The sequence below is a fragment of the Triticum aestivum genome, chromosome 2D (genome assembly GCF_018294505.1).
Source record: "Triticum aestivum cultivar Chinese Spring chromosome 2D, IWGSC CS RefSeq v2.1, whole genome shotgun sequence".
NCBI classification, from domain to species: domain Eukaryota; kingdom Viridiplantae; phylum Streptophyta; class Magnoliopsida; order Poales; family Poaceae; genus Triticum; species Triticum aestivum.
The window spans coordinates 311,737,544-311,760,565 of record NC_057799.1 but is presented as its reverse complement, the minus strand read 5'-3'; the positions used below and the strand labels follow the sequence as shown (position 1 = coordinate 311,760,565).

The 23,022-nt window shown below is 53.4% G+C and overlaps 1 protein-coding gene across 1 annotated transcript; it reads right to left on the bottom strand.

The window, feature by feature from the left end:
• Positions 1 to 21,483: 21,483 nt before the first annotated feature.
• On the bottom strand, positions 21,484 to 22,664 carry LOC123049258 (EPIDERMAL PATTERNING FACTOR-like protein 2). Its single transcript, XM_044472203.1, has 3 exons — positions 22,254 to 22,664; positions 22,109 to 22,149; positions 21,484 to 22,018 (listed from the first exon to the last, which is right to left on the bottom strand). The coding sequence occupies exons 1-3, from the start codon at positions 22,360 to 22,362 to the stop codon at positions 21,728 to 21,730; spliced, it is 441 nt and encodes a 146-aa protein (XP_044328138.1). The 5' UTR covers positions 22,363 to 22,664; the 3' UTR covers positions 21,484 to 21,727.
• Between the last annotated feature and the right edge of the window lie 358 nt (positions 22,665 to 23,022).

Sequence of the window (23,022 nt, the reverse complement as noted above, 5' to 3'; positions counted from 1 at the left end):
GCTGGGAGTTGCGGGCGGAGGCGGGCGCAGTGGCAGGGGCAGCCGGCGCGTGCGGGGCGGAGGCGCGGCCGGCAGCGGCGCTGGGCGCGAGCAAGCAGCGCGGTAGGTGAGCGGGGCGAGCCGGGCGGGGCTTGGCACACGCCCGGATGGCGACGGACGTGGCAGGGCACGAGCGGGGCGGCAGTGTCCGCGAGCACGGCACGGCCACGGTGAACTAGCAGGCGGGTGGGGGAGGCAGAGAGGAGAAGGGGAGGGGGCTCACAAAGCCCTATAGTTGAGCGAGGCGAGCGCGGGGAGGAGTCGGGGTCGGGCGACGGGTCGGCGTTGCAGATCCGGCGAGGAGGAGGTCGAGGACGGAGGAGCTCGACGTCGGGGCGGCGCCCGATGACGGCGCTCGGGGAGTGGACGAGGAGGCGAGGCGCTGTCGGTGCGGCAGCGCCGGGGATGGGCGCCGGCGTGGAGGCGCGGGGCGGCGCGGTCGCCGGGGTTGCTGCGGCGGCGGACAGCCCGATCCAGATCGGGTCGCGGGGTGGGGGAGAGGACGAGTGGATCAAGAAGGAGACATTATGTGGTCAGAGCTCCACTTTACGGTGATGGAGCGTAAGTGTCCCATCTATGTCCCTTACTTAATGTAGCTCATTCAGGACACATGGGATGATGTGTATCCTACGGAAGCGCTTCTCACTGGGGAGTTGGTATCCCATGATGTTGTTCAACTGAGGCAGAAGGAAAAGTAGGGTTCTACTGCGCTGGTTCCTCCAGAGACTGAGGCCTTTGAGTCTGAGGATGATGATGATGATTATGGGCCGGACTGTGAGCCATCGACTGAGGAGCCATATTGGGCTAAAAAGCTCGGTCAAAAGATGAAAAGGTTGTTTTGCTTTAAGGCTAAGGGTCAGTACAGGGCACATGTGGCTGCTAAGAAGGCCCGCAGTCGAGACAAGGCCACTATGAGGCACGTTAGCCTTGAACTTTCTAGTGGCTCCGAGGACAAGATCACAGATGAGGAGGTTTGGATCTCTCATAACTGTAAGTGGTCTAATTCAGATAAGGAAGGTGGATGTCCATCACATGCTGTAGAGGAGTCCGAGGAGGAGGAGCACGGTTGGTGATGCCGTGGAGTGTTGCTACCACCTTTGCCTTAGCGGTGCTCTTTGCCCTTTTGGTGTCTCGATGCCAAAGGGGAGAGAGTTTAGGGATTTGCAGAGTCATGAGTGTGTCTTATTTGTTTTCTTTTCTCTCTCATGAACTCTTTTATCGTATTGCTTTGATTTGTGTTTGTGAGACCTGGAGACCGAGACATATGGTGTGAGACATATGCTACCATTATTATCCTCTATGTCTAGTATTATGTTAGCTTGTGAGATACCATGCCTATCTTGTGCACTATCTTTATGCTCACATGCTATTCATTGCATTCTTGATTATCTTTCTTATATTGCTGATGCAAGTATTGCCGGTCTATAAAATATAGGGGGCATGTTGATCCTAATGTGTGTACTTTGCATTCCAAAAGCATACTTAAGTAATGCACACATCTAGGGGGAGCCCGTCTATATTTTGTAGGTGTGGGTTTGCATACTATCCTGTGATTTTTCTTGTGCAAATCATGCATTGTCATCAATCCACCAAAAAGGGGGAGATTGTTAGGGCATATTTCTCCCTTAGTGGTTTGTGTGATTGATGACAATGTGCTTGCTGACTAATCGTGTGCATTGAGCATTTCAGATATTTGATCATATGGCACAAGACGATTCGAGCCCCTCAGAGTTTAGTGTGAAGACGATTTTCTTTCCTACGTTTCTTTTTCGGTGGACTTGAGTCATAGGAAAACCGTACTATCAAGAGGGGGTCCACTTCGGAAAGGTTTGGGTGGAATCATCACGTACATATTATCCTTGCACCCCCGTTGTCTTTCTGCTTCGATGGAGTTCTCCCTGTGTTTTGGAGAATGGGTGTTGGAGAGCTGCCAATGGTAGTACCACTAGTGGTAGCGACAGTACCGCTGCTTGTACCGTGCGTACTACCGCCATCTGCTCGGGTCTCGATTCTTCGTGTGGGTTGCACAGTAGTCCAGCGGTAGTCCCACTGGCTCACTTCCGTGAAACCCCTTTTAACCCAGTAGAGCAAGCGGTGGTAGGAGTGGTAGTACTGCTTGTAAGTGGTAGTACCGTGCCCACTACCGCTGCCACCACTGCTCGTTGTTCTGCTCTTCAGCGTTCCCCTGTTTTTCTCAACGGTAGTAGGGAGCGGCAGTACCAGCTGTTAGAGGCCACTTTGGGAGGTAGTCTCGTTGCGACGGTACCACCGCAGCCCCCGCCACCAAAGTACACTAGTACTGCAACCCCAGCGGTAGTACCGCTCCGGCGACACTACTAGCCCGTGACCTCTATGTCATTGCACTTACTTTCCTGTCAGAACCGCTTGGACGGTAGTACCGCTTATGTGCAGGCTAAGGGCTGCATAACGGTTGGATTTGTCCCACACTATAAAAAGGGTGCCTTCTTCCCCAAGAAGACTCACCCCTTCCTCCCCAAACTCCATTGTTGCTCCAAAGCTCATTTTCGCCCGATCTCTCTCCCTAGCCAATCAAACTTGTTGATTTTATAGGGATTGGTTGAGAAGGCCCGATCTACACTTCCACCACAAATCCCTTGCGGATCTTGTTACTCTTGGGTGTTTGAGCACCCTAGATGGTTGAGGTCACCTCGGAGCCATATTCCATTATGGTGAAGCTTCATGGTGTTGTTGGTAGCCTCCAATTCTGTTGTGGAGATTGCCCCAACCTTGTTTGTAAAGGTTCGGTCGCCGCCTTCAAGGGCACCACTAGTGGAATCACGGCACCTCGCATTGTGTGAGGACGTGAGTAGAATACAGTGGCCCTAGTGGCTCCTTGGGGAGCATTATGCCTCCACACCGCTCCAACGGAGACGTACTTCCCCTCAAAGGGAAGGAACTTTGGTAACACATCCTCGTCCACCAGCTCCACTTGTGGTTATCTCTTACCTTTACTTAGTGCGAGCTTTACTTGTGTTGTGTATCTTGCTTGCTTGCTTTTATTGTTTTTATTGTTAGCATCAATAGGTTGTTCATCTAGTTGCATATCTAGACAATATATTTGTTGTTAATCCTAATTTGTTAAGAAAAGCTAAAAATTGGTAGTAGCCTATTCACCCCCCCCCCCTCTAGTCAACCATATCGATCCTTTCAACAGAGCGACCTTGAACTGGATTTGCTCGGCTCGGAAATTCTCCTCATCATTGAAGATGACCTCGAGATCGATCCGCCCTAGGGGTTGGACGTGGGCGTCCTGGAACAAAACCGTGAAAATCGGTATCCGAGGGCTGGAGGCCGGATGTGGAGATCCCCATCTTTTCCAGGGTGTCGGGGAAGATGATGTTGAGGCTACTGCCTCCGTCCATCAAGAAGTGTGAAAGGCGACAACCCCAATGACTGGACCTACCACCAAGGCGAACTTGCCAGGATGTGGGATACGGCTTCGGTGCTCGTCTTGGCTAGAGTTGACCCTAGCATTAGATCATGCGAGGAGCTCGCTTGGGGCCGACTCCATTGCGTAGATCCCACGTCGGGTGAGCTTTTGTTTTCGGCGAGTCTCCGCCGTTGGGAAGATCATGTTGATGGTATGTGATTGGGAAGGTTGGTGGGTTAAAGTAGATCTAGCCTTTTCCCTACGAGTGGCAGCTTGCAAATATTTCCTTGCGATGCGGGTCGAGTAGGAGTAAAACGCCATGGTCTTGCCGTGCTCGTCGAAGAGGAACTCGATTGACCCGAACCACATGTAGTCGATATAAGGTGAGGGTGTAACGTCAAAGAGTTCCCCCCAACCGTCGGTCGGCAGCTCAAAAGAGCCGAAGGTGAAGGTCTGGCCTGGCGTGTGTCGGTGTCAAAACCGGCGGATCTCGGGTAGGGGGTCCCGAACTGTGCATCTAAGGTTGATGGTAACAGGAGACGGGGGACACAATGTTTACCCAGGTTCGGGCCCTCTCTATGGAGGTAATACCCTACTTCCTGCTTGATTGATCTTGATGAATATGAGTATTACAAGAGTTGATCTACCACGAGATCGTAATGGCTAAAACCCTAGAAGTCTAGCCTGTATGACTATGATTATTATTGTTGGTCTCTACGGACCTAGCCCTCCGGTTTATATAGACACCGGAGGGATCTAGGGTTACACAAAGTCGGTTAAAGAGAAAGGAATCTTCATATTTGGTTGCCAAGCTTGCCTTCCATGCCAAGGAGAGTCCCATTCGGACACACGTAGAGTCTTCGGTCTTTGTATCTTCACAGTCCATCAGTCCGGCCCATGGCTAACAGGCCGGACGCCCGAGGACCCCTTAGTCCAGGACTCCCTCAGTAGCCCCTGAACCAGGCTTCAATGACGAGGTATCCGGCGCACAGATTGTCTTAGGCATTGCAAGGCGGGTTCTCCTTTCCGAATACTCCAAGACAGTCTTCGGTCCCAACAAACATGTCCAGATCTGCAACACAAGTACCGCACACACAACCGCAGAGAGTATAATATTTCACAAGTCCAATCCACTGACAATTTTTTGCAATGTGACATCACGTTTGACCGGTCATTACTTCGAACCGTTTTCATCTGCTGTTCCATGTTTCAAGATGCGGTTTTCATTGGCACGTCTTGTCGAAGCAGAGATCATGTCCCCTTATCGCGGGATTCTCATCAATACGGGCGTGGGTAATCCAACCGTGCTGTTTGCACAGCCCTTAGGAATAGGCGAGTTTTAAGGTGAGTGGGGAGGCGCTTGATATTCACTGCCTTTATAAGGAGATAAGGATTCCCCTTCTTCACCCACGCCTTCTCTCTCTCTGCCCTTCCATTCTCGAGCTCCAGCGCTAAAGTCCTCATCTTTTTCGCTTCTAGAAAGCACTCAACCATGTCCGGATCTGGAGGGCAAGGCAAGTGGATGGCCTCCTCCGTCAAGGAGAAGGACATCACTGATCTTCGGGCGACCGGGTATCTGGCGAAAGAAATCGCCCACCGTCTTCCGGCAAAGGGGCAAGTCGTCCCAACCCCGAAGCCCAACGAGAGGGTAGTGTTTATCCCTCATTTTGTCTGCGGGTTAGGGTTTTCTCTCCACCCTTTCGTCTGCGGACTTATGTTCTATTATGGGCTAGATTTCCATGATCTAGCCCCAAACTCCTTCCTCAACATCTCGGCATTCATTGTCGTGTGCGAGGCCTTCCTCCGCATTCCTCCCCACTTTGGACTATGGCTCAAGATCTTCAACGTGAAGCCGAAGGTGGTGGATGGTCAGCATGCAGAGTGCGGAGGTGCCATGGTGAGCAAGATGCCCGATGTCACATGGCCCAATGGTACGTTTGTGGAGACCATCAAGGAGTGGCAAAAACTGTGGTTCTATATCACAGAGCCTCGCGACGCCACCTGGGCCGCAGCTCCCGAGTTCAAATCTGGAGCTCCAATGCGGCTCACCTCCTGGATAGAGAAGGGACCAAATTGGTCTTCGTCAGACGAGCTGATAGCGCTGCAAACGTGCATCCAAAGCATGGTGGATAAAAACATCAAGCTTGTCCACGTGATCCAGGTGATGCTAGTTCGCCGGATCCTTCCATGCCAGAGCTGAACATGCCCTTTATGGGAATTTGATCCGGAGAAGCACCAAACTTTGGAAAGGCTATTCGGAACCACTCACGAAGATGTCTGGAAATTGCTCTTTAAGGGCAATGAGACGCCGCCGGCCATAGACTCGGACCGAGGGCACGATCTTGCTCATCCTGCCAGTGCGGTAAGTCTTTCCCGTCTCAAGGTGCATCCTCTACTTGCTTGTTCAAGGAAGATATCTAAAACTGCACTATTTTATCTTTTCAGGTATGGACAGAGAAAGCGGAGCGGATTCGGTGTCCAGCCCCGCTGCCCGAGGAACCAGTCATCCCGCTCCTGGCAAAGATGTTGGTTCCGGCGCCCTACAAGGCGCCGGAGAAGAAGGCCAAGGGGGTCCGGGGTGGCCCCCGCCGCAAGGGAGCTTCGGACGTATCGTCCGAAGACAAGACCCACTCCTCTGCCGCCAAAGACGATGACGAGGAGGAGGGAGAAAGCAAATCCCCCCTGGTGGGGGAAGGAAGAAGAGGGCGGCCTCCACAAATCTGGAGGCAGAGGCACCCAAGAGGGGGAAGGGCACCCTCGCGGATGACTCCGCGTGGGACGTCGACAGCAGCCCGGAGCGACGCCCCCGAAACAAGCCCCTGGCCGCATCGTGAGTACTAAAAACCCGTATACGTCCATGTATCCGGACTCTCTATTTCATGGTGTTAATATGTTAAATTATGCTGTTGCAGTCTGGCCCACGACAACTCCCCGCGATCCTCATCAAGAGGTTCGCTGGATTCAAAGGCGATGGCCAGCGAGTCACCGTCGGCCGCTGATTCTCCCAAGGCCAAGGGCGACGACGAGGTGCTGTCCCAAAGGACCTTCCCAGGCCAGGGAGAGGTTCAGGAGGCTGTTAGGGTGGCGCTGGAGGGCGAAACCTCGGTCGCTGAACACCTGGGGGAGCAAGTCCCCATGGAGACTGGCGATGGGGGCCGTGTTCAGTTCGGCCCCCAGCCGAATACGGTTCCGGAGACCTATACGGAGCAGCCTCCTTCGAGAGAAGGAGGTGTGCCTATCCCACCGGTGACCTCTATCCAACCAGAGGCACTGGATAATCTGCTGGAAGTGCTACGAGGCGCTTCCATTGTGGATGAACACCGTATCCTTATGGGTACAGTGATTGAGAGGGTTCAGTCCGTCAAGAGCGGACTGGCCGAAGCCTGCGGCAGCCTACTGACAGGCTTTGAGGTAAGCGACGCAAAAGGAAAAGTACTAGTATAGACAGTAGCCCCTCAGACACTATTCGGTGTTCGAAAAGAAAAGCCGAACAGAGGATCAATTTACTTTCACAGGAAACTAACTAAAGATGTCTTATATGAATAAGCGGGCGTCGTTGCTAGCCGCCACCTCTCATGTTGTGGAGGTCTCCGGACTAAAGCAGAGTCTGGAGCAGGCCGACGAAGAGCTCGTTCTTGTAAAAAGGCAGCTGGAGTACAAGCAAGGTATGTTGCGACTTGCTGTATACTCAGAAAGAATGAATGATGTGTAATGACCGTAATGTCATGGTATTTGTAGGAGCGGCGACCGAGGTCGAGGTCTTAAAAAAGGCCCTGGCCGAAGCCGAGGAGAAAGCTGCCAAGGAACAAGCTGCCCGTAAGAAGCTCAAGGCCAGGCTTAATGAGGTCCAGAAAGAGCTCCAGGATGCTGTGAAAAAATGCGAGACCTTGGAGTGCGATGTTTCGGCTCGAGAGACCGAACTCGCCAAGGCTCGCCAAAGCGCGGAAGAGGCCCGGGTTGAAGCCCAGGGCGCCCTCCAGGAGATCCAGGAGGCCAAGAAAATCGCGGCGAGTAAGGCGTTTAGTATGCAAAGCAAGTATGTGAAGAAGAAGTATTTCTTACTAACCCGGATTCGGAGTTCTCCAGGGGCGTTTGTGGATCTGCCGCGCAGTGTTTCTGATGCTGCGGAATTCTTCCAGGCCGAAGAAGGGAGCTCGACGGAGAAGCTGTTCTGGTCGCAATACCTTGTGCCAGAACATCCAGTGCCCTTTACCGATCAGCTAAAACAGCTGGTCGAGCTGCATAGGGTGGCCGAACTAGCCATGAAGGATTTAATAATCCGGCTGTGGCCTGTCGAAACTATACCCAGCAGCTACTTCGGTCTCATGAAGCGGCTGGTAGATGCCTGCCCTCGGCTGGACATCGTCAAGCGGTCAGTCTGCATCGAAGGTGCGTGCATGGCCTTCGCCCACGTTAAGGTGTGATGGGCGAAGATGGACGCCGTCAAGCTTGTGACCGAGGGGCCGCCGGAGGGCAAGGAGCACCGCACGCCCGAGCGGTATTTTGAAGACGTCCTGGAGGGGTCTCGTATTGTGGCGACGCAATGTGCGCAAGACATTATTTTCGAATGAATACATTCATGTTGTCCCTGCCTTTCATGACGAAACAAAGTTGCTATGTAATATAATGTTTGTTTTTTGAAAAATTTCACCTCTTGTGCGGCCGTGTTGTCTGAAATTTGAGAGTTGGCCAGTCGTTGGCTTCTGCCCCCACGTAGGTAGTACGGGCGTGTTCGGGATGGAATCTAAACACTCTCGATCCAATTGTTTGGTCCTTGAAGGAGGTGTTTAGCGCCACGAACCATGCAATCAGACTATGCGGCTTGAACACCCTCACTTAGCCATAGGAGTTTGACAATAAAAATTTAGGCGCAGCCCCTAGTATCCGAACTAGGATACTATAAACACCTGATCGGGCAAGTACCAATCCCTCGCGTAATGCGGAAAAAATCTCTAAAGATTTGAGACCTCCGAAGAGCTGACCGGCTCTCGCCGCATCATGACAGTCAGTTTTCGGCTTTCTCTACTGAGGTGCTCATCCGGGTAAACCAGGGCACAATCGCAATAGTTCTCCCTTTACTACCCTAGCCGATATAGCGGAACGTAAGGTAGCAAGCACAGGAGCCGGGCAACCCAACTATTGACCAAAGACATGATTCGGAGCCAATGCATATAGTACTAAATTCGGGGTGCCAAACTATACTGTAAAAAGTGTTCGGACTTTGTTGTTGTATTGCGGGGCGCTATGAAGCCCCTGGCAAATTGAAACGTACCAAAGTGTACGGGTGCTATTTGATAAAGTTATCAAAAAAGAAAATAAGAAAGGGTAGTAAGCTAGAGCCGCAGAATTTGGGCTGCAAACTGTTTCCATTATAATTTGAATAATGTGCTAAAGCGCATTTATACAAGTAGTGCAATAAGCAACAGGCTATTTTAGCATGCCACAACCAAGGGAGAGCTGCGTGTGGGTCCTGAAAACAGGTAGAGTGATCGTTAAAGAGACCACCTAAAAATTCCCCAGTACGTCCGTGCTTCTTGCCGTCTTGGTGTATTTATCCTTCGAAAGGACCAGGGGTCAGGCCGTCAGGGGAGGCCTGTGGAAAAGAAACCTAAAAAGAAGAAAAAAGGAAATAGTTAAAGTATGTGTGTTCGGGGACGGTCGAGCCGTATTGTGGATCACAAGCTGGTTATGCCTCCATCCCTGCCCATGGTATTTTCAGTGTGTAGTTATGTACGCGTGGTACGATTGCCGCCACTTGGTCGGGACTGGGATGGAGGCTGAATTGCTAGTCGAGCTCTTGACGGGCCGAGCTGTCCTGCTGCAGAATAGTCCGGACTCTCTTGACAGTGTCCGGGAGCTCGGCCGTTGAATAAAGGTTCTACTTGAAAAGGCCGCTCTGTACTTCTGCTGCTAAGGCAGCGGTGTGCTCCTCGGTACGGAGGAAGCGTTTCGTGTTCCCATTAACTGTTATGATGCCGCGTGGTCCGGGCATCTTGAGCCTGAGGTAGGCGTAGTGCAGCACCGCGTTGAATCGAGCAAATGCAGTTCGTCCAAGCAGTGCGTGATAGCCACTGCAAAAGGGGACGATACCGAAGATTAACTCCTCGCTTCGGAAGTTGTCCGGAGATCCGAAGACAACCTCAAGTGTGATTGAACCCGTACAGCGGGCCTCTACACCTGGTATGACTCCTTTAAAGGTAGTCTTTGTGGGCTTGATCCGTGATGTGTTAATGCCCATTTTGCGCAATGTATCCTGATAGAGCAGATTGAGGCTGTTGCCACCGTCCATGAGGACTCGCGTCAGGTGGAATCCATCAATGATTGGGTCGAGGACTAGTGCGGCTGAACCGCCATGACGGATACTGGTCGGATGATCCCGACGATCAAAAGTGATCAGGCATGACGACCATGGATTGAATTTTGGGGCGACTGGCTCTATCGCATAGATATCCCTGAGCGCGCGCTTGCGCTCCCTCTTGGGGATGTGTGTAGCATATATCATGTTCACCGTTTTGACCTGAGGGGGAAACTTCTTCTGTCCCCCTGTGTTCGGTTGCCGGGGCTCCTCATCATCGTCCTCACTTTGCGATCCCTTTTCCTTGTTCTCGGCATTTAACTTGCCGGCCTGTTTAAAAACCCAACAATCTCTGTTGGTATGATTGGCTGGTTTGTCTGGGGTGCCATGGATCTGGCACGGACGATTGAGTATGCGGTCCAAGCTGGATGGTCCCTGATTGTTTCTTTTATATGGCTTCTTCCGCTGACCGGACTTGGAGCCATTGAATCCGGCGTTGACTGTCGTGTCATCGGTGTTGTTACCGTTGCTTCGGCGTTTGTGTCTGCTGCGTCAGAGCTTGCCGTTGCTATTTTTGACCTCGGAGGTGCCCGTTTCGCTTGCCGTGTTTTTGCTACGGGCCATCCAACTATCCTCACCCGCACAAAAGCGGGTCATGAGTGCCGTGAGGGCTGCCATGGACTTCGGCTTTTCCTGGCCGAGGTGGCGGGCGAGCCATTCGTCACGGATGATATGTTTAAAGGCCGCTAGGGCTTCGACATCCGGACAGTCGACGATCTGGTTCTTTTTAGTTAGGAACCTAGTCCATAATTTCCTGGCTGATTCTCCAGGCTGTTGAACTATGTGACTTAAGTCATCGGCATCTGGTGGCCGGGCATATGTACCTTGGAAGTTGTCGGGAAGGCGTCTTCCAAGTCCTCCCAGCTGCCAATAGAATTTTCAGGCAGACTGTTTAACTAGTGCCTAGCTGGCCCTTTGAGTTTTAGTGGGAGGTATTTGATGGCGTGAAGGTCATCTCCGCGGGCGATATGGATGTGGAGAATAAAATCCTCGATCCATGCCGCGGGATCAGTTGTTCCATCATATGATTCAATATTTACGGGTTTGAACCCTTCTGGGAATTCATGATCCATTACTTCGTCAGTGAAGCAAAGAGGGTGTGCGACGCCTCTATATCGGGCCGCATCGTGACGTAGCTCCGATGGAGTCCGTCTGCGGTTTTCGGCTCGGCGTGACTAGGCTTGTCACGTACGAATAGGTAGCCGTCGTCGCGTGTCGAGGCACGCCCTCGCGATCCATAGATCGATCTGGTATGTCCTTCTCTACTGTCCAGGTCCTACCGAAGGTCATATGTATAACCCCGAGCTGTTTTATCTCTGTTTTTACGTTGAGGTGGGGCGGGCTGCTGTTCGACTTGAGTTGCCGCTTTATCCCGACCGCGTGGTTGTCGGTCAGCCGCATTGTCCCGACCGCGTGGTGGTCGGTCGGCCGCATTGCACGAAGGAGGTACGGGCTCCGGCGCCTCCTCATCAAACTGAGGTAGCAATTTACGCTTCGGGTAACTCTTGGCTGGGCGCTTGAGGCCGTATTTTTTGGCTGCCAGGACATCTGTCCATCTATCGTTGAGCAGGTCTTGGTCAGCTTGAAGCTGCTGCTGCTTCTTTTTCAGGCTCCTTGCAGTGGCTATCAGTTGGCGCTTGAAGCGCTCCTGCTCGAGAGGTTCCTCAGGCACGATGAAATCCTCGTTGCTGAGGCTCACCTCATCCTCGGAGGGCGGAAGGTAATTACTGTCCTCCGAGTCGTCGTGTATGGCCTGTTCATCAGGGCTAACTTTCTCGTTTTCCCGTTCCTCCTGTTCGGAGGTTGCCCCAATAGGGTCTTCGTTGTCTTCGGCGTCGTCCAGGGTATTGTTTTCTCCGGTGCCGGTATTGCTATCTTTTGCCCGACGTGACTTAGAGCGACGCCACTGGCGCCGGCGCTTAGGCTGTGTCTCAGGAGGTATATCTTCGACTGGATCTTCTTTGTCATCGTCGTTAGGTTCTTTAGGTGTATCCACCATGTACACGTCGTACGAAGAAGTGGCTGTCCAACGTCCGGTAAAAGGCGGGTTTTGGCCCGGCTCCTCGTCTGCATCGTCGTCTATACCGTCGATGTCTTCGGAGCCGTAATCGAGCATGTCGGTTAAGTCCTCGACAGTGGCTATGTAGTGGGTGGCGGGTGGGAAGCGAAATTCCCCGTCATCAGCCTCCATTTCGAACCGGATATAGTTCGGCTGTGAGTCCCCCGCTAAGGATAGATTTTTTAATGAGTTCAGCACGTCACCTAAAGGCGAGTGCCGGAAGATGTCCGCGCCGCTGAATTCGGCGATCGATGACTGATCCAGCTCGACGTACGCGGACGCACATGGTTCGGAACTTATAGCCGGAAACGAGTCTGAGGTTCCGGTGACACAGACATCACCCGAGGTTAGGTCTGTGTGCGGCTTCCGTGGCGGGGTTGAGCTTCCCGTCCTCGGATGGCGCGATCTGCTCCGGATCTAAGGCCAAAGCGGTTACAGGTGCAATTTCCTGGGTATGGTCCGATGACAGATTTAAGTCATGTTCATCGCAGTGACACGGAGCGGCTGTCGTGGTCTCGAATCCGTCGAAGATTAAGTCCCCACGGGTATCCGCGACGTAGTTCAAGCTCCAAAATCTGACCTGATGGCCAAGGGCGTAGTTGTCAATCTGCTCCAGATGGCCAAGCGAGTTGGCCCGCAGTGCGAAGCCGCCGAATACGAAGATCTGTCCGGGGAGGAAGATTTCCCTTTGGAAAGCATCGTTGTAGACGATCGAAGGAGCCATCAAACCTTTTGATGACGGCATAGTGGAACTCTCAATGAAAGCACCAATGTCGGTGTCAAAACCGGTGGATCTCGGGTAGGGGGTCCCGAACTGTGCGTCTAAGGTCAATGGTAATAGGAGACGGGGGACATAATGTTTACCCAGGTTCGGGCCCTCTCTATGGAGCTAATACCCTACTTCCTGCTTGATTGATCTTGATGAATATGAGTATTACAAGAGTTGATCTACCACGAGATCGTAATGACTAAAACCCTAGAAGTCTAGCCTGTATGACTATGATTATTATTGTTGGTCTCTACGGACCTAGCTCTCCGGTTTATATAGACACCGGAGGAATCTAGGGTTACACAAAGTCGGTTACAGAGAAGGGAATCTTCATATTTGGTCGCCAAGCTTGCCTTCCACGCCAAGGAGAGTCTCATCCGGACACGGGTAGAGTCTTCGGTCTTTGTATCTTCACAGCCCATCAGTCCGGCCCATGGCTAACAGGCCGGACGCCCGAGGACCCCTTAGTTCAGGACTCCCTCAGCGTGCACTCGCCGGGCTCATCTGGATCTCTGCCCCAGATTAGGTCTCCGGCCTTCGTAGTTCGTTCTTGGCACGCCAAATCTCTTGATAGGGTGTTGAAAGTGATTGTAAGTACCAGGACGGAGCCCGCACGCATAAGTTACCCAGGTTCGGGCCTCCGGAGAGTGAAACCCTACATCCTGCTTCTTGTTGTTATTCATGATGGAAGGATACCTCGTGCGATGAAATACAATGATGTAGATGCGATTGCTATCGGGAGTTGACCTATCTCGGAATCGATGCGAAGGAGAGCCCCCTAGCCTCTCCTTATATACACGGTGGAGGCTGGCATTTTACAGAGAGAGCGAGAGAGAGAGAGAGAGATGTGATCTAGGTAGCCGCCGCCCCTGGTGGGAAGATGACCGCTAGGTGCTTATCCTTCCCTTCGGGCTCCCTTCTATCGCCGGGCCCCGTAGACCCTTCTGGTAGGCCTTTTGCCCGGCTCCCCTCGATGAGCCACCTCCGGTGTATGACACTGTCAAGCTCCTTCATGACGGCAGCCTCCTTGAGACGGCTCTTTAGCTGCCCATCCATGGTTGTGGCCAGCGACATGAGGTTGCCCCTGCCACAAGAGAGCACCTGCCTCAACGCGGGCATCCCCGACAGGGTGGGCACGCGAGTGCCAGCAAGGCGTCGTCGCCTCTCAAAGGGGTGGGCGCGCGAGGGGAGGGAAGGGTCATCGCCAGCGGGTTGGGCACGCGAGCGGATGGGAGAGGGTGGCCGGCACTGGAGAAGAGAAGAAGAGGCAACGTACATATGGCCTCACATGTAAGTTAACGGTTAAACTGAACAGTCAAACAACAGTTTGTTTATGAGCGGGCCTGACATGTCATAATCACGGTCAATTGTAAAACACTCGGTGATTTTGGTTTTCTGAACAGCCGACGCCGATTTTGGAACTTATCAGTCAGAAACTAAAATGTGATAGTTTTTTAAACCCTGACATGAAAAATGGTAGTTTTATGGTATTCACTCGAATGTGACGGACATGCACCTGGCCATTTCGATTCAAATTATCATGCATGCAGCACGGCACACGGCATTGCAATGGTGGTCTCGCCAGATCTGTGCCCGGTGCCACGCTGCGGCACAGTGGCTTGCATGCAGGACGAGTCCAGCTGCAGCTCCAGCCAGCCGTGACATGAAAGGGAGAGCACACCACACCACACCAGCCGGATTAGGAGCTACCATCCATTTCCTTGGTCAAGTTCCTCCTTTTCTTCACCAGTGGTCCGGCCTCAGCTGCAGAAATGTCCAGTCATCACAAGCTTTTCCTCACCCCAAAGCTGCAGCCCTCTTTCTCCTTTTTCAGAACAAGAAAAGAAAAGCTGCCATTGCTAATACTGATCCCCATGATTGTAAACGATGGAACGATTCTTATAAACGAATAAAGGAGATTTTGAATGTAAAAAAAAATCGTTGTCGTTGTGACGGTGATCAGTTGTATGTTGCTTAGGCTTGCATCTTCCAATAATGTCATAGCTTAGCATGGTTGCTCGAACTGAAATAAAATCGACATTCAGGTTTTATGATATATATTCCTCTGTTTCTTTCTTGACAAAAGGGTAGTTTTTATTATTAATCGTTATTTGTTTGGTGGCAGTGATAAGTGGCCTACCTAACATTGGTGTAGTACCTGATCCTGTCTTATACAGTATTCAGCAGATCAGATGTTTGTCTCTACCGCAACAAGAGCCCATGGCCAAATTGAAATAAAATGCCGCCCCCATTCCCGCTCCCGCTCCCGCTGCGCTGCGCCGCAGGCCCCTCCGGCCGCGGCGGCCACAAATCCGGCTTTAATGGCCGCCGTCCCGTCCCTCCTCGGCTGCTTTGCCACGCGGGCGCTCCCCCCCACCCTGCGGTTCCTCGTCGTCGCGCGGTTCGTTCGAGGCCCCGTTCTCGCCATCATCACCAGCTACCACCGTTGCGGGCTCAGATCCGGCTTCGACGCCGCGGATCCTGCGGCGGGGCGAGTCGTCCTGCTCGGGATACCAGTTCTGCCCGGCGGATCTGGGCGCGTTCCCCTTCAATGGGCATGGGCAACTTAAATCCATGGTTGTCACCCCATCCCCTGCTGTCAACTCCTCCCCCTCGAGCGATGAGCACGGCTAGACAGAGGTCAGATCCCGGAAAGGGGGGCGTGCTGGATCCGGCCTTGCGGTCCATCCGCGCCCCTCCTCCGAGCGCCGCTCGGACCGCCATCGGGACTTCAATGCTCGCTCCGGCCGCGACGTCTTTTTAAGCAGATTCAAAGGGAAGTGCTTCCGGTGCCTCAGTAAGCTCCACCGTCGCAAGGATTGCAGAGATCCTCTCCGCTGCATCCTTTGCAAGCGCCAGGGCCACTTTGCCTGGGAGTGCCCACAGAATCCGAAGAACGGGGGTCCAGGAGGGACCGCCCGAGAGAGACTGAAGCCGGCCACGTCCAGGGCTCCGGTGCGCGACCGTCTCCGCTTCCCGTCGCCGGCCTCCCCTCCACCGCCCCCTCCGGCAATGGACCGCTTCCTCCACTGCGACCCTGCACGGCGCCCGCAGGTCAGCAACAAGGTGGTGGTCGCCACGCCCGTCCTCGAGCGCGAGGAGTTCGTCCTTCGCCAGCACGCCGTCACGCTCTCTGCCGTCGACGGGACCCACGCGACAAACCCGATGGCGGTGGGCAAGGCCATCGAGGAGCTGATAGGCATGCCGCCTTTCCAGTTCCGCGTCACCTCCCACCAACCTGAGGCGTTCCTGGTCCACTTCGACCTGCCGGCGCACCGCGACGACGCCGTGCGGAGGGGCTCCATCAAGGTGGACGGCTTCAAGTTCTTCATCCGTGCTTGGCACGAAGACGACCACGCAGCTATCATGAGCCTGCCGCTGCACGTCTGTATCGTCGTTGAAGGCCTCCCGATGCAGTTCTGGTCCTTGGAGGGGGCGGACGAGGCGTTCGGCGACTTCGGCCGCATCGACCGCCTTGACAGCCGGACCCTGGAGCGAGGCCACACCAAGACCTTCGCCTGCTGGCTCTGGACATGGAACGTCGCGCACATCCCCACCACGCGGGCGCTCTGGGTGCTCAAGAGGGGAGCGGGCCGCGTCGACGAGATCATCGGCTACTCCCCTCCTGATCGTCGCATCCCTCCTCCACCGGGCGTCCGCCGCTACGACATGCTCATCCACGTGGATCGGATGGAGGACTGGACCCCGCTCTCGCCGCGCTCCTCGCACTTGGGACAGAGCGGGATTCCTTCCTCCTCCGACGATGACGACGACCGCCCCTTTCCACGCACCGAGCCTGACTCCTGGGCTTCTGGCGTCGAGGACGGCCAGGCCCCGGGGAGGAGGGCCGCTCCGAGGGTGCCAGCTTCCGGATGCAGGGGCGGGCCTCGGGTCGACGATCGCCGCGACCAAGACCGCGACGGCGAGCAAGGTGGGCTGCGGCGCACCTGGAAGGACGCGTTTCTGGGCAACTCTTGCCACGCCAAGGGCAAGGCCACTGACGTCGTCGAGGCCGCTCCCCGGCCACGCAGCAAGGCTCCCTCTGATCGTCGCCGTGAAGACCAGACCAAGGACAGAGTCAAGCACAAGAAGGCAAATGAGGGCTCTGTTCTCAGGGCCACTCCCCCGCTCCCACTCCGACCGCGCGAGCCCGCACGCCAGAGCGCCTCCGAGCCTGACCCGGTGGCCCAGTTTTTCTCCTTCCCTGGCGGGTGCGCCCTCTCCCCTCCGCCTCGTACAGACGTCATGCAGCTGGAGATCGAGAACGCCATGCGCGACGCGCTTACTTCCCCGCTGGCCTTTGAAGATGGCAGCCGCTTGCCGCCCCACGCTTCGACGCGCCGTGGGGCCGTGGACGGCTTCCCGGAGGACGACATTCTGCCATGCATCGCCAACCTCGACGCCCCTCTCAGCAGCCCTTGCATCTCCACTCCGGCTCCTACTGCTGTGGGTTTTCAAGTCGCCGCCATAACCCAGAAGGTTGACTGCCTCCACATCGACGCTGGGGAAGGGAGCACCAGTCAGGCGGGCGGTTCGCCGCATCTGTTCAGCCCCTCTCCGACGGCCATCCTCGACGCCCCGCCCGCTCCGCCCGTCCGGCCACGCTCTTCAGCCCCTCCGAAATTGCGGGCCACTTCTGCTCCTTCTCGCCGGAGCGTGCGTCAGGCCGCGTCCGGCTGCACTGTGCTGGTGGCTCAGCGCGCGGCGCTGCGCCTCGTCCAGGAGCTCGGTGGCCTCGGCCCAAGGGATCGGATGACTCCGGCGGCGGCAGCGGCTCTGCTCAAGTGCTTCGAGGAGCCTCTGTCCCGTAGCGACATCAAGGCGATCGCAAAGCTCACCGGCCTGGACAGTAAGGCCCTGGAAATCGCGGCCGGGATGGCCGGCACGGATGTTGAGGATGTAGTTTGATCATGTTAGTTTTAGCTTCTAGTCTTCGTCGACGACTGGTCTTAAACCAGTTCTAGTTAGGATTAGTCTTCATGTGTAGTCTTCGGTTAGCAGGATCAGTTTGTAGTCATCGCCGGGATTTTGGGTCTATTGGAGGCCGGCGGTGCCCCCTGGATAGATGTAATGTGTGCTGTAACCCCTCTGTTTTATATGTTAGTCGACGAAGCGAACACCACTGTCTCCATGTTTGACACAAATTACAGAATCATGTCGTGGAACGTTAGGGGCCTGAACGCGCCGGCTAGACGATCTGCAGTTAGAGAGGTGGCGCAGGCAAATAAGATTTCAATCCTAAACCTTCAAGAAACTAAATTGGAGACATGGACTCCTGACATGGCTCGCGACGTTGGGGGAAATCTTCTGCAGGGCTGCGTCGTGCTTCCGGCAATGGGCACGAGAGGGGGCGCGGCAATTTTCTGGGACAAGCAGACCGTCGAGATCACGGATCAAATCATCGCTAGTTTCTCCATCACTGCAAGGGTGAAGATCATTAGTACAGGCTGCTCGTTTTGGATGACTACGGTCTACGCCCCGACGGACGACCAACAGAAAGCCAACTTTCTGTCGGAACTGGCTGCGGTTGCGCCGCCTGCAACAAAGCCATGGATGCTGAATGGCGATTTCAACATGATATACCAAGCTAGAGACAAGAACAACTGCAACATCAACAGAAGGATGATGGGCCGTTTCCGCAGAGCAATTGACCTCGCCGGGGTGAAAGAGGTCAAATGCAAAAACAGGAGATTTACGTGGAGCAGTGAGAGGGAGGACCCAACTCTCTGCAGTATCGACGAAGTTTTCTGTAACCTGGCATGGGAGGATATGCACCCAAGTTTCGTCCTCATGGCGGCTTCCACTTCGTTCTCTGATCATTGCCCTCTGGTGCTGGCTAATGGAGTTAGGCCTGTCACCAAGGCAAGGTTCAGATTTGAGAATTTTGGACAGTTTTCCCTCACTTCCAGGAGACAGTGCAGCACGCATGGGAGAGGCCTGTCCGCCACGACTGCCCGTTCGTCGGGATGAAAAAGAAGATGGAAAGAGTAGCGGTGGATCTAAAGGTTTGGAGCAAAAGCTTGTTTGGGGGTGCAAAACTTCAATTCCACATTGCAAACGAGGTTATCATGAGGCTCAACGTGGCGCAGGAGGCCAGACCGCTGTCAACTGATGAGCTTCACCTGAGGAAGCAGCTTAAATTGAAGGTTCTCGGGCTGGCAGCAATTGAAAGGGCTCGCAAGAAGCAGGCCTCCAGGATTTCTTGGCTCCGCGCGGGAGATGCCAACTCAAAGTTCTTCCATGCCCGCCTCCTCTCGCGTCGTAGAAAAAATTACATCCACTCCATCAAAAAGGGCGACGCCATTGTCACAGAGCCGCGGGAGAAAGCTCAGCTGGCCTTCGATCACTTCGCCTGCGGCCTTGGCGAATCCCTGCAACGGAGTTGCACGCTAAACTGGGACCTGCTTCAGCTACCAGCCGTCGACCTGCAAGGCATTGATCTACCTTTCTGTGAGCAAGAAATCTGGGCTGCCATCAAGGCATCTCTGACTGAAAAAGCTCCCGGGCTGGATGGTTACACCGGCAAGTTCTTCAGATCATGTTGGCACATTATCAAACAAGATATCATGGCGGTTTTCCAAAAGTTCTACAGCCTAGCGGGTGACAACTTTGCTGATCTAAACACTGCCTTCATTGCCTTGCTGCCAAAGAAGGATGGAGCAACAAAGATGGGCCACTTCCGACCGATCAGCCTCATTCATTCCATTGCTAAGCTGATTGCAAAAGTGCTGTCCATGAGGCTGGCGTCTCGACTACAAGACCTGATTTCCCCTGCACAAACGGCGTTCCAGAAGGGAAAATGCTTGCATGAAAGCTACCAATACGTGCAGGGCTATGTCAGGGCGCTCCATCGGCAGAAGAAAAGGGCCCTCCTGTTCAAGCTGGATATTGCAAAAGCTTTCGATTCTATCTCCTGGGCTTATCTCCTGGAGCTTATGCAAAAGCTGGGTTTTCCCCCGAGATGGCGCGATTGGATTGCGCTAATGCTATCGTCGGCCTCTTCTTCGGTGCTGCTAAACAGGGAGTCGGGCGATCACTTCTGGCACATGCAAGGATTAAGACAGGGCGACCCCCTCTCCCCTCTGCTCTTCATCATCGCAATTGACCCGCTCCACCATCTGCTTGCTGCTGCGTCCGATCTTGGGGTCCTGGCGCCTCTGCCGGGCCGCGGTCCAAGCTTGCGGGTTAGCTTATACGCCGATGACGCTGTTATCTTCGCAAATCCATCTGCTCAGGAGGTGGGCAAGCTGCTTGATCTGTTGGACAGTTTTGGACAAGCCACCGGACTGAAACTGAATCAAAGAAAATCATCAGTTGTTGCAATCTGCTGTGAAGATCTGAATGTGCCGGATTTGCTACAGGGTTTTGGTGGACAGATTGTCAGTTTCCCGATAACTTACCTGGGGCTCCCAATCTCGCCAACTCGTCTCAGAATGGCGCATTTCCAATTCCTGATCGACAGATTGAAAGCACGGCTGGCCGGCTGGAAGGGCAAGCTCCTTAATATAGCTGGGAGAAGAGTCCTCGTCAGATGCGTCCTCTCTGTCCTACCAACTTTTGCGATGACTGCACTGAAGATACCAAAGAAAATCCTGAAGGAAATGGACAAATCACGAAGACGCTTCCTATGGGCACAAGACGATGAGCTCTCTGGTGGAAAGTGCAAGGTCTCCTGGGAAAAGGTTTGCTCCCCTCTAGACTGTGTAGGCCTTGGTTTACTGGACCTACAAAAATTCAACCGTGCGCTGAGATTGCGATGGCAGTGGCTCGCATGGGAGCGGCCGGATAAGCCTGGGGTTGCTGTGACCCCTACTCCTGACGATCATGAAAGGGCTCTGTTCGGCAAAGCGACATCAATCCAAGTTGGCAATGGAAACAAGACCAACTTCTGGAAAGATAGCTGGATCGGTGACGAGCCACTGTCCACAGCCTTCCCTGCTCTGTTCAGTCACGCGAGGCGCAAAAACAGGTCAGTTCGGATGGCTCTAGCCAATGAGCAGTGGATTTCAGATTTGCAACATGGAGATACTGCCGCAATAGCACCTCAGTTTCTTCAGATGTGGCGGCTCATCAACGCAACACACATTACCATGGCTCCTGACCAAGAAGATGAAATGACTTGGAAGCTCACTCGCGAAGGTACATACACTGCCAAATCGGCTTACCAGATGCAATGTCAGCAGACCCCCAACCCAGTTTACAACAGCTTCATCTGGAAGGTCTGGGCACCCAACAAGCTCAAAATATTCATGTGGCTCATAGTCAGAGACCGCCTGTGGTGCAATGACAGATTGCAGAGAAGAGGCTGGCCCAATGGCTATTTCTGCCCTCCATGCACCAGAATTTTGGAAACATCTACCCATCTGATTTGGGGCTGCAGCTTCTCGCAACAGGTTTGGGGGAAATGTGCCAGATGGTCGGGCTGCTCTTCGCTCGCACCAGACACGAGGTCTCTGCTCAGCTCGGCTCAGACTTGCCAACTCCTCATCAACAAGACTGCTACCGCAAACAGGCGCGGAATCAGAACTCTGATCATCATGATCGCCTGGGAATTATGGAAGGAAAGAAACCACTGCGTTTTCCGGGCAAAAACACCTCGGGTGGAAGATGTCATCGGGGCGATTAGGACCAATATCGAGCAATGGAGATTGGCCGGAGCCAAATTCATAGAGCCTCCCTTGGGGGACACAATTAGTGAAAATTAGCCTAATCAGAGGGGAGATAGCTGTACTTTTCTAATTTCATCCACTTGATCACTTGATCTACATGTTTCCGCTGCTTTCTGCTAAATCAATGAAGCCGGTGATTTGCCGAGTCTTTCAATTTTTTTTTTTGAAATAAATGCAGACTAAATAATTCACTTGCCTCTACTGCCTTAAAGTCAGGCCAGGTCATGGTACATTCAGTGATTATATTTTGTGGACAAAAATGCTTCCTAAATGTACAAGAAATTTGCAGCTCATTCTCCCTCTTGAACCTCTGGTCTGGAGGAAACTTGAAAAGGAGAAGAAAAAGAAAGAAAAAGTGGGAAAAAATTCAGGGCATCTCTATACATATTTGCACAATTGAAGTGATCCTGATTGTTGAGCTGAGAAGTTGAGACTGTTGAATACTTCATGGATCAAGTATCATGCCTCCACACCTACACTTCCAGCTCAGAGGTTTGTAGTCGGAGATGCCACCATTGACCCTGTAGGCGGCGAGCATCGCTGCACCGATGTCACTCGCCGCATCATGGTGTTCTCGGCCAGCTCTCTGCTTGTGATCTTGTGGCACTATGGGCACCTGCACTGCCTCGCAGTGGCCACAAGACATGCACACCCTCTCACACCTTGGTGGCCTTGATCCGATCAGGCCCCTCCGCTCCATCTTCATCATCTCCCCTCTGCGTCCCCCCTCCTCCTCCTATGACATTAACAAAACAATGCTTAATTAGCACTGTAGCACGAGCAAAGGTACATCAGACAACAGCAACAACTTGCTGATTATTTGTACCTTACTGCTGCCAATCTCTAGTAACATCAGTGGCAACCTCCCTGTGACAGAAATTGAGAAAGTATAGTTGAGTAAGAAACTACCATGGAAATGTGGAATGACTGTTTCAAACTAGAAACATTGAGATGAGCACTGGAGGTCTTACCGGCATCTGAATGTGCTGACTCCACGGAGGGGAGGAGAAGGAGGACCGAGAGGAAGAACAGAGGCAACGGCATGTGGCTACTGCCACTGCATTGCAAAAGATGGACCATTCTTTTCTGTGTTGAACCTTCTTAATTAAACTAGCTCAATCGGGTTTTCCGGCCCCTACGGCAAGCTGATCCGAATCTTCCAGCCGCTAGCTAGACCTCTATCGGCGGTTCCATTGCAGCAATATCGAGTTCATAGCAAGATTTCTGGTGTGGTATGTTGTGGTTCGGTGGGGGAGATGAGATGAGATGAGACGAGGAGGAAGAAGGGGAGTGCTAAATAGGATAGAATATTTGGTACTGGGATTGAAAAAAATATAGTTCTAGCAGATTCGGGTGCGGGTTGTGGGGGATTAGCTAGCTATTTCCAGGTGCAGACTCTGGAGTGCATTCATAATAATCTTGTCGGTGGTGAGTTAGTATCTCGTGTGCGTGTCGTACGTCTGTCCAGAGGGCATATCATTTATTTTTTTTAGGGGTGCATATCATTTACCTAGCTCATCTTGGTCTCGACTTGGGCTAAGAGCATTCTACAACCGGACTGAAATAATTTCAACCTTATACGTCGGCTAAGAGCATCTCCAACAGCCGCGCTAACATTTTTAAATTTTTAGCGTACGTAACCGCTCCGGGAGCTCTAGCAAAGGCGCAATAACCGGACGCACGGTATAAAGAGTTTAGCATGCGGTCCGAAACGCCATCCCGCGTCGTTTATTTGCTACG

Coding starts and splice junctions, on each gene's coding strand:
- LOC123049258 (XM_044472203.1), bottom strand. CDS start 22,362: ATGGTCCATCTTTTGCAATGCAGTGGCAGTAGCCACATGCCGTTGCCT. Junction 22,150..22,253: donor GTCAGCACATTCAGATGCCG/GTAAGACCTCCA, acceptor TTTCTGTCACAG/GGAGGTTGCCACTGATGTTA. Junction 22,019..22,108: donor TAGAGATTGGCAGCAGTAAG/GTACAAATAATC, acceptor TTAATGTCATAG/GAGGAGGAGGGGGGACGCAG.